General features: G+C 40.4%; 1 protein-coding gene across 1 annotated transcript in view; it reads right to left on the bottom strand.

Moving 5' to 3' along the window:
- The window catches only part of EGFLAM (EGF like, fibronectin type III and laminin G domains), a 90,074-nt gene that overhangs the window by 17,290 nt on the left and 61,439 nt on the right, over positions 1–11,345 (bottom strand). Inside the window, exons 15-17 of the mRNA XM_019531983.1 lie at positions 5,350–5,461; positions 3,820–3,936; positions 1,076–1,256 (exon numbers count right to left, since the gene is read on the bottom strand). Of these exons, the coding sequence (XP_019387528.1) occupies positions 1,076–1,256; positions 3,820–3,936; positions 5,350–5,461 (410 nt within the window). The remainder of the gene's footprint in view (positions 1–1,075; positions 1,257–3,819; positions 3,937–5,349; positions 5,462–11,345) is intronic.

The following is an 11,345-nucleotide window of genomic DNA, read 5'->3' as shown; positions in this document are numbered from 1 at the left end:
TGTGTGTGTGTGTGTGTGTGTGTGTGTGTGTGTGTGTGTGTGTGTGTGTGTGTGTGTGTGTGCGCGCGCTTGCTGAATACATGGCTCTAGTGAAGGGACCAGCTATATAAGTACCAAGACAATCAAAATAGCAAAGAAAAAAAAAGAAGAATTGATGGAATTAATATTATCGATTCAGCTATTAAAGTTTTTTTTATTTTTAATAAAATACTTTTGTTATGATAAATTTCTTTTTTTGTCAGGAAAAGCCATTTGAAAAATTAACTGTGATGGGTTAATAAAGAAATAAATATCTTAAAGCTCTTAATTTTTTTCTAACTTAGGTTTGAAGCACAAGGAAATGCAGTGGCACAATACAATCATTTCCCTTTTGTTTTTTCTAAGATCAAGTCTGACAGAAGGGAAATGACCCCATCTAGTGGAATAAAAATGTATGCCTTTGTTTTCTGTTTTTATGCAATCTTAACTCTCTTCCATAAATATATTTGTTTGAAATACAGTGGGGGCTCTTTAACTGACAAAGAATTCAACTTGTTATGGAGGGTCTCCTTCCCTGGTGGTCTCCATTATTTTGCTGAGGTAGGATTTGTGCATACTGTGAAATTACAGGGTAGTCAGAGCCTAAAATAGGATTAGACCTCTATATGAATAAGGGTAGCATTTGTTGTTAGCACTAGCCAGGATAAAATTACAAGGGCTATCAATCCTCAGGCTTCATGGTGTAAGATAATCACTGGCTAGAGCAGACAGGTTGGAATTCCCCCTTTATACAGAACTACATAATTAAGGCGTTTAGGTCATGCTCTGAAGCATTCAGTATTGGCTACTGCGGGTGACCAGTACCATGCTGCTATCTAGGGATCATTACTCTGCAATGGGATAGCAATTATTATGTTCTTAAGTAACAGCATGGATGCTGCCATGGGTAGGTGGAATGTGCAGTATTCCAGAAGCAGCTCTGGCTCCTACAGCTTTTATTCCAAGAGACATGTAAAATGGCAATTACAGGGACTACATCTTATTATTTTTGTAAGAATTATATACTTGCACCTGGGAAAAAAAAAGTCATTCATACCTTTCTGACAGTGCTGCCCATCAAAGCCCAAAGGACAATCACATTCGTAAGTGTCTTTTTTGGGCACACAGCTACCCCCATTAGCACATGGGGAATTCACACAGGGGTGGGCAGCATTCTCCACATTGACTCCAGAAGTGAAATCTTGCTTCATATCAATTGTCCGGTCATTCAAGATAATCTTGGTTTAAAAAAGAAAAATATAATGCTAATATTTCCGCAGCCTGATGCTCTCATTGAAAGATTTCATCTACTGTGATCTATAACTCAATACAGGACTCCTCTGAACAACTTCAGAGAAAACAGCTGTTTTGGAAACTTGATCGAACATCTGTTTATTGTCAACAATGCACTTTGTGAGTACATTCTTCCAACGTATTTCACTGTTTATCCTGATGTGTTAGTGATGAGTTTCTCTTCTGCTTTGCAACACAAAACAATTCAACTCCCACTCAGTAAAAGCTCTGTGGGATTTACCAGGCTTGTATGGTGGACTGTTTTGTAGCTCATTTATGAGCTGAAACTGAAATTTTTTATGAGCTTTGCTGAGGAAGTCAATTTTAGCTTATAAGAGAATATGACATCCTGAAGAACATTGCTTACAACACAAAAATAGTGTGATGCTGTTATCATTTTCTACTCCTAGCAAGTTTTCCAGTGTTTTATCTTGCCCTGTAAAAGTCAAGCTGAATGGCTGGAAAGCATAATTTGTTATTTCAGAAAATACTGGGATCTAAACTGAAGATATTTGTGAAATGATAGGATTATTACACAACACAACAGCATGTCATGAGCTCTCTAAGGAACACCACAACATTTTGTACAATTAAATTTGATACATAACCAGATTATATATGATGCCACATTCTGCTCTTGGTTATAGTAGTAAAAAGTTCATTTTCATTAACAGAGAAATAATTAAAGGAAATGACAACTGCTTGTCTGACCTCCTGCATAACACAAGCTACACAACCTCACTGAAGAATTTTCACACTAAGCTCATAAATTCGGTTTAAGCTATGTCATGTCTTTTTAAAAGTTAGAGTCATGATTTGAAGACTTCCAGTAATGGAAGCTCTAAGTATGTTGTTCCAGTAGTTATTATCCTCATTGTTAAAAAAAAAATGTAGCTTATGTTTAGGCTGACCTTACCTTTTGTTTCCAACCCGTTGTCTCTTGTTACACCTTTTTTCTGATTCCTTAAAGAGCCATCCACTCCCCAAAACCTCTCTCTCATGTAGCTATTAGTAGACTGTGACCAAGTCCTTTCTTTACTTTTTTCCTTAATAAACTACATATACTGTCTCTCAGTATAACACGTTTTCTGGCTCTTGAGTCACTCTTTTCGCTTTTTACTGAACCCTATCCAATTTTTCACCGTACAACAGAGGTAAACTCACTAATGCTGCATTAAGATGTAATACCACCTTTCTACTGACTTGCTAGCTTTCTTATGCCTCTAAGAAATTATCTGTCCTCTTAATTACATCATTGCACTACGAGATCATGTACAATTGTTTATCTACAATTATCTTTGAGTCCTTTCTAGTGCCGTTGTATTTTAGACCTCCAATTTGTAAATGTGACCTTTACTCTTTGTTCCTACATGCACTACCTCACCTATGACTAAAAACATACATTGTTCAAACAAAACCATTGACCAAGCAATGCAGAAAGGTTTGTATAAATGACATTTCATTATCCTTATTTAGCACGCTACCATTTTTTGGGCACTCCAGCAATTTCTTCCAAATCATTGATAAAGATACTGAACAGCACTGGCTCAAGAACAGATCTATGGTGGACTCCACTACAAAAAAAAAATTATTGAATGACAATTCCTCATTTACAATTACTTTTTTTATTTCTATTGGCTAACCAGTTTTTAATCCATTTATTATGGTTTACACTGATCTTTTTTTAATTTGATCCATTGCAATTACTAAAAAAATCCAACTATCTGGAGTTAGTGCCAAATTCAGTGCTGGGATTGTTTTTCTAGAAGAAGCCTATGTGTGCACAACTTAACATTTTCTTCTGGCCCTTCATTGTGTAGCTCACACAAATGTATAGCTCCCAGAACTACATTCAGTTTAGATTTGTGCCCATTTATACCCAATAGTATTAATTAACATGTTGGAAATTTGCTTATAAACTGTGAAAAGGGTAGTGGAGCTTACCCACTGAGAGGCCAGGGGAGGGAAAGGAAGCAAGAAGCTAAAGGAAAGGTGTAAAGGAAAAGTCAAAGTAGATTCCACCTTTTACTTGCACTGTGTTTTGGCACACCAGTCTCCAAGTTATACCAACTGGCTATCTATCTACGTTTTTAAAACTTCTCCAGCACTGAAGTATCTGGACCTCTCTTATGCTCACTTTCTTATTGGTGTTAATGGCCTTAGGGTGATCTAACTTTTACATAATTTTTACAAACCATCTCTGAATTTGGCCCAGCATTGCTACTGTTCATAGTTAGTGCAGCATCGATGGTAAAACAAACAAAGGTGAGGAAAGTAGCTATAAAATAGCACTTGGGAGTAATATGTCATAAAAGGAACATGGTGCTCTGGATTATGAAACATTTTTAGGCAAGGAGCAACTTGTGGCTGAACTGTTGAAATTTAAAGATGAAGTCCTGGTCTCTTGATTTTAATAGCATCGATATTTTTCCTTGACAGTTCATCTGGAAGGATTCCAGGAAGACATGAAGTAAGTACAGAGAGTTTAATTAATTTGAAAATGTGTACCTTCTGAACGCTTCCACTGAAGGGCTGCAGGACCCCAGAGTTCTTCTTCACGTAATCATAATTAGGGACTCCACCAATAAATATATCAGAGCTGCACTTAATCTGTGTGAAAGCTCCCTGTTGTAAAAAAGCAGAATGCTATTATGTTTAATGAGATGAAGCCTGCATGCATCTTCTGGATTGCTTACTTTAGGCTCTGAAACATGCATTTGTTCTTAGTGACTTGGTATTTCTGTACAGGAGGCAGCATAGTCTTACATCTTTGTGTTGGCAAAGAAAGGACAAAAAGGATTCTCTACCAAAGCTAGGTCTGATTCCAACTGAAGTTGGCTGGTAAATTTCAGATGTTTCAAAACTTTGATGAAAGTCAAGGAAGATGAGAGGAAGAAGGGGACTTTGTTGTCCTGTCACTGTGTTCTGATCATTATCATATTGGCGTGAATGAGGAATAACTTCACTTGCAGTCACTGGAATTACACTGATGAGAATCTGCTATGTATAAGACCAGACCACATCTCCAAAATTAAACTGAACAAAAGATCCATTAACTATAGAAGAGAGGAATGTTTGCCATATTTGAAAAAGCAAATCCAGAACAAAGGGAAGAGGTAAAAGAACAAACCCCATGTTTGAATTATTTCCTGGAAGCAGGAACAATCACTCAGGCTAAACTGTAGCTTACATCAAATTTTTGGTAGGAGTTAAAAGGATCTTAAAGGTAAATATGTGGAAACCACACAGCTGCAGTCCTGCAGAAGTTCTAATTGCATTTTATGGGTTGTTACAGATCCAACTATCTCTGCAGCTCACGTATAGCACTCAGCTGGAGAGAAGAGAATTAGAAAATCTCTTTTGCTTATTATGGACCAGTTTTTTTTTTAGTCTCAACTAAGACTGGTTGAAATTTTTTTCACTGAACTTGTGTGTTTGTAGATAACTAGATATCAACAGAATGAAATTTTGAGTGAAAAATGCCTGCTCTTCACAAGAATTTCTAGTCTGTATCAGAACTTGAAGATTCTACTGCAGAACACATTTCTTTTTTGGTTTTCTGATTAAAAGTTGAATATTTTCAAAGTTGAGACTATTTGAAAATGTGACGTCAATAGAGAAAACAAAGGTGAGTAATAAGTTCTCACCTCAAGTTTTACAGAAGACACAGAAAAACAAAATAATTCCTAAATTCTGTTTCTTTGGGCTTCCATGACTATGCAATATGCAATCACAACTATTCACCTGACCTTGTGCACATAATTTTACATTTTATATATATTTCCATGCTGTCTGTGATTTCTTGTATTATAACAAGTTCATCTATAACCAATAAATGGAACAGGAAATAATTGCCCCAACTGGGCATTGTTATGGAATTTTCTAGACTGCCAAAATTCCTCTCTCCTATGTTTAATGGATCTTTTCTTGATTTTAATGTTGGGGACCTGGTTCTACTCCTAGAAGATAATCCCTTCTTCCTAAAATGTATGTGAGACAGTCATCATACATACATTCAAATATGTATCTGGCTCTTACCTCTGCCATTCCTTCTACCGGTTTTTGTTTATCCACCTGCAAGATACCATTCTTTGCTGTGCGAGACACTCTTAGTTCATGCCATTGGCCCAGACTGACAGATTCTTCACTCCTGTTCAAAATTAAAAAAACCTAAAAGATTTACACTTCCAATTTTGATACTTTAAAACATTTGTTCTCAGCAAATAACTTGTGGAAGCTAATTGTTCACGCATCTTCCTGCGTGAAACAAATTCACTAGCTGTTAGCACTAAAAATAAAGGAAGAACTATAACTACAAAAAGGCTCACTGTATATGAAGTATAACAAAAGGCATCATTTACGGAGACTAGGAGAGAAGGGAAATATCTCAATGTTCTTGTTTTATTTGAAGAAAAACCTAAGTGAACAGTAGATATTTTGCTATCTGAGGGCTATACTTCCTAGTTAATAAATGCAAATTATCCCATCCAGAGCAGCCCACATATACTGACTGCCCTGGTCCCACCCAGCACGCACAGCTTTCCAGCAGGGCTGCTCCCAGTATGACTGCAGCTACTTGGGTAACTGCTCGATTACCCTTACCTCCAGCAGCTTCTCCTCCTCCTCCTGCCCCTACTGCACTGCTCCAGACAACAGGCTGCATGAGGAAGCTGTGGGGATGCATGCTGGGCAGCAGATACCCAGCAAGGTTGGGGGAAGCTACAGGCAGGAGGCTCCTTCTCCAGTGTACAGGGTTCCAGCTCCAGTTCCTGGCCACTTTCCACCTACTCTACCACCCAGCGCAATAAGCAGCCACCTACAGGAAGCCAAGTGGGTGGAAAAGTAGCTGGAGCTGGTACCTGTGCACTGGGGCAGGAATTGCCTGGCTGCAGCTCCTCCTGCTGTCTGGCTGGGCATGCTGTGCCTGACATGTCCCCAGGGCTGCCATTGCTTCCCAGTGCTACCTGCTCCCTAGAGAGACACAGCAGAGTAGCAAAGGAGGAAGAGCTGCTAGAGGCAAGGGGAGCCAAGCAGTACCCAGGTGGTTGGAGCTGCACTGAGGGCAGCCCCACCAGGAAACTGTGTACACTGGCCAGAGCCAAGACAGTTGGCAAATGTGGGCTGCCCCAGTTGGGAGTGGGTGGGGTTCAGCCCAATGAGAAGCACTGCAAGGCCAGATACAATTACCGGTGAGCACCCACCTGCAGGCCAGATCCAATCAGTTGGTGGACCAGATCTGGCCCTCAGGCTGTATTTTGCCCATCCTACGGATAACCCATTGCTGAACTAAGTTAGCTCACCTACTCAGGTGAATTAACTTAGGTCAGGTGCACCATTTCTAGTCCAATTTAACCTCCCTGCCCCTCCCCTCCCCGAACAACTGCACACGTTGAAATTTAACTCAATCTAACCCTTGTCAGGTCAATCTAAATGTAACATCTGCATGTTCCAAAGGCACAACCTGCAATTACAGCCACTTACCTAATGGCCAAATTTGCTTCAGCTCCTTTATTTCTTTATGGGACAGTAGCATTTTGTGCTTGTTTATCAAGTCTATTTATGTGGGCCAGTATACGGTAAAATCCTTTTCTCACTGCATTTTGCACGTTAAAGGCAGTTGCTCGAATATGTTCCTGATTATATAATGAGATTCTGAATAAGCACCACAGTCTCCATTAGTTGTACCAAGTGTCAACCAGTCTCATAGGAAACATTTTAAAACTGTTAATATTATCAATTTTAGCTTGGTATTAATCTGAGACTGAAAACCTGCCTGTAGAGTAGACGGAAACACATACCCCAGGTACTACAATAATAAAGTTGTAGAGTTTGTATTTTCTTTACTTTGAAATGTAATTTTTACAAGCATAGCTTAAAGCCTTTTAAATTCATATCAGAGATTGATGCCTTTTCTCTTAGACTGATGAATACATTTCAGTTTATTGCCTGAAAAAAATAGAAAATAGCGCACAGCAGGCAACCTCAAACAATAAACGTTCAGTTTTCTCACTGAAACAAAAAATTAAATTCCATTTTCTATTAAGAAAAATATTGCATATTTAGGTATATTTTATTTCTTATAATTAAATACAAGTTTAAAAATGAAAATGTTGTTGCAAAAAAAAAAAAAAAATCAAAGTTTCCCTTTGCAAAGGTTCACTTTGACATTTGTTAATTTTTTTTTGTCTTCTTCAGCTGAAAAAATATGACATGTTCAACTCAAATGTTTTGAGTGGACCTGAAAAGACATTAGTCAATGAAAAAAAATTGTCTGGCATTTAAAATATCACCATCTTTATTTCTTCTTATACATGTAGTCATACCTATGTTCCTCTGATAGCAAAACCTCTCGAAAAGCATCACCACACAATGTCACTCAATCTTTGTTCTTTTCTTGTTTAACAACAATTAGGGTTCAACCACCTTGTATAAATCAATAGGTAATAGAGTTTAATCACTTCATATAAATCAATATGTAATGGAATTTAATCACCCTGGATAAATCAATATGTAATAAAGGCAGCAGATGGGTTGGACTCCTTAATAAGATGCAATGCATATATTCTCTCCCCTCTCCAGCACAGGTCATCATCATGCTAAGCCTCCTGCTTTGCAAACTGTAATTATAATTAGGGATGAATGAACCTTGAGAAGTATGAGATTCTGAGAACTGAAAGTTAACTTTTGGATTCACAAGGTTTGCAAAGCTACTATGAGTTTGAGAAATGTTTTTTCCTGTAAATAAAACTCTGTTCCCCCCAAGGATCATTATCCTCAAGGCTTTTTTAAACATATTTTTATAGCTAAGATGAATGCAGCCGATGTATTAAGGAGAATAATTACTAATTTTCTGATCCCCCATTAAAAGATTCATCAGTGTGAATATGTCAACATGTGAAGTCTCATGCAAGTAAATCCCTGCACAGGACAGGCCAACAAAGTGGTTGCCTCACAGCCTATATAGAGCAACTAATCTGCTCTCCCCATCCCCCTTTCTGGTGCCTTCTGCCAGCCCTCTGCTTCTTCCCTCACCATCTCATCCTAGCAGAACACCAAACACCAAATAGAAAATATAAACTTTCATTGTTCTAGTAACAACATGAATTAATCTACCCCTACTGAATGCTAACATTTACACCCACTTCATTTCATTAAAATCTAATGGCTGGGTAGTCAGACATGAGTTATAGTCCTAGTTTTGCCACTGACTCTATGCATTGCTTTGGCATAACTCTATGCATAACTATAATGTGCTTGCACATATATCCCCATCAACAAAATGGTAGATAATGCTTGGGGATAATGATTACCCTTTAAGGTCTAAAGGGAAAGTGCTACATAAGAGCAAGTTATACAGCAACATGCCATAGTGTCCTTTGTATGTAGGTTGCCTAGCACTTCCCATTTTATGAACCAAGGGTCCATAAAAGACCATTGCATTCTCTGTTTGAAAAGTTATAATACATCTATATAGGCATTGTGATACAGTCTTTAACTGTATCATCTCACAGTTTTTTTCCACAGAACCCTCATTCAGGGTGCAGGATGGAAGGTGACCAGGAAATCAGTCAGGGCAGCAGAGCGAATCTGTAAGCTTGAGACAATAAGCCCTTGCTACCTTGCAGCATTTGTGATTCATGTTTCTGAGGCACGCAAACAATCCTGTGATGGGCGCCCTAGAAAGAACCTTGATTAAATGAACACTTCCGTATGCAATGCAGGCTTTGGCTGGTGCGCAGTAAATAATGCAAGGGCCATTAACTGAATGAGGAGGCTATAAATATTGAACAACTAAATCCTTGTCTGGGTACTGCCCATTCTGCGTACTGAATGAGGCAGGGATCCTTTGGAAAAAACTGCGCATGATTAGGAAATCAAAGACTATATAATAATATTATGGTTGAATGAATAACCTACATTCTGACATTTCCGAACTTTGCATGGCTTTGCAACCTAAATAATTTTCTTTTTAACACAATTATTACCGTCATAGTCTTAGTCAGCTTTGCAGGTTTTCACCTAGGCTTGCCAACACAACCATTTTTGTATTAGTTACCAATTATATTAAGTTGCACTTTTCCTTAATATCTGAAATACACATACCAGGAAGATCCCTCCCGGGGTAGGCCTGGGAGGCGGTGAGGACAGTACAGGCAGGGACGCAGGGACACAAGGACGCTGCCTGCGTTCTGCTGACCCCACGCCCCTGTCTGTGGTGGCGCAAGGGGAAACCTGCAACATCAAGAGGAGCTGCTCCTGCTGATTTTGCAGGATTCCCTGCATGCCCCTCCACCAGTCACTGCTCCCTCCTGATCAGCAGAGAGGCAAAAACCATGGATTTAAATATGGTGAGATTTTTGCCTCCCGGCTGGTCAGCAACACACAGTGGGGCTGCCAGAGCACCTCGGTCAATCAGTGGTGAGCAACAGAAACGGTGCCATATTTACAACTTCAGCTTTTGCCTCCCCACCAATGAGGAGCGCACGACGAGCAGCGAGCCAGGCACATATGGGAACCTTCAAGATTAAAGGAGATGCTGCACAGCCTGCTTCCACTGTTAATTTGGTAGGTCCCTAACCAGGGGGGACTCATAGGACTAGGCACCGGTGGGATATGCCCCTCCCCAATTTCCACCGAGGCTGCTGGCAGGGGCCCAAGTGGCTTGTGCCACACTGCTGACCACATCTAGAGCTGGGGCTGTGGCAAGTGGCCTGAGTCCAGCCACCACCCCATGCAGCAAGCCTCCCCTGGCTTACTTAGCCTCCAGTGCTGCCTCTGTCCTCACCCACCTACCGGCACTGTTGGGGGGGAAGGCGAGGAGGGGAAGGGATACCAGCAGCAGCAGCGGCAGCCACCGCCTTGTGGGCCTAATGCCCACGCCACTCACCTGCACATCTGCATTGTTGTGGGGAGGGACTCCGCCAGGCTGTGGCACCTGGTCCTTGTAGTTTTTCTCCTCTTTCCCTTCCCTCCTTCCCCTTTCCTTTTTCTCCCTGTCTGCTTCTCCTCTTCTTTTTCTTTCCCTGTCTGCCTGCCTCCTCTCTATTCTTTCTCTTTCCCTCTTTCTCTCTGTCCTCTTCTTCCTCTCTATTTTTTCCCTCTCTCCCATCACAACATGCTTAACAGAAAAAGAATATGCAACAACAAAGGTAGTATGTGATGCTTTATTTATTGTCACTGTAGAGCGCTGAAGGTGCTGATGTTAAATTGCGAGTCCAGTGCACATGCAGTAGGTTGAGGTTTGGCAGTGAACTTTTCACCTCTGAGGAGGGGCTGACCTAAGTGCACACATTAGCACGCGCAGTAGAGACCCGGCAACAGGGATTTTTGGCACCAAAAGTGGTGACCAGTATTCCCTGAGGTAAAGCAGATGATGACTGGTCAGAAGTGTGACAAGTAATGTTTGTTTCAACATGATGACCGATGGAAGCACCAATTGGATGAGTGTTTGAGTGACAGGTACCTTAGAGATATGATTGGATTGTGAATGTGGGGCAATTTTGAGGGTTAAAAGGGGCCTGAGCTGTGCTCTGTGTGTGAGAGTTGTGTGTGAGGAACAGTGAGTGCCTTGTGCAAGTTCGGTGAATCTCTGAGGAGAAAGACTTGTGAGTTTGAGGCTTTGCACTTGAAGAGAGAGTGCTTAGGCCTAGTGAGTGTGAGACTGGATGAAATGAAGGGTGTTTGGTGAGTGTCTAGCATCTGTGGAGCAATTGGAGGTGAGTGTGTATCCCAGGTAGAGCAAGACTCCCTGGGGATCCCTCTGGGAGTGCAACCATAGACCAGGTGCTTGAACATGTGATAAAATTAGCCTCTGAAGTGGCTTAATTGCCATTTTGCACTGCTTTAATGGGTCACTGTTCACATCTGCGGCATCATATTTCGCTTTAATTTCATCAGGACATACACATACGGCAGCGTATTTCACTTTAAATGACCTTGTTATGTAGCCAGGTAAAACCCATCTGATGTATTTTAGTTTCATAGTTTTCATAGACATTAGGGCTCGAAGGGACCTCAGAAGATCATCGAGTCCA

The sequence above is a fragment of the Crocodylus porosus genome, unplaced genomic scaffold, assembly GCF_001723895.1.
Source record: "Crocodylus porosus isolate Cpor-Errol unplaced genomic scaffold, CroPor_comp1, whole genome shotgun sequence".
NCBI classification, from domain to species: Eukaryota; Metazoa; Chordata; order Crocodylia; family Crocodylidae; genus Crocodylus; species Crocodylus porosus.
The sequence above is the reverse complement of the archived record's forward strand: the minus strand, read 5'-3'. Positions and strand labels throughout refer to the sequence as shown.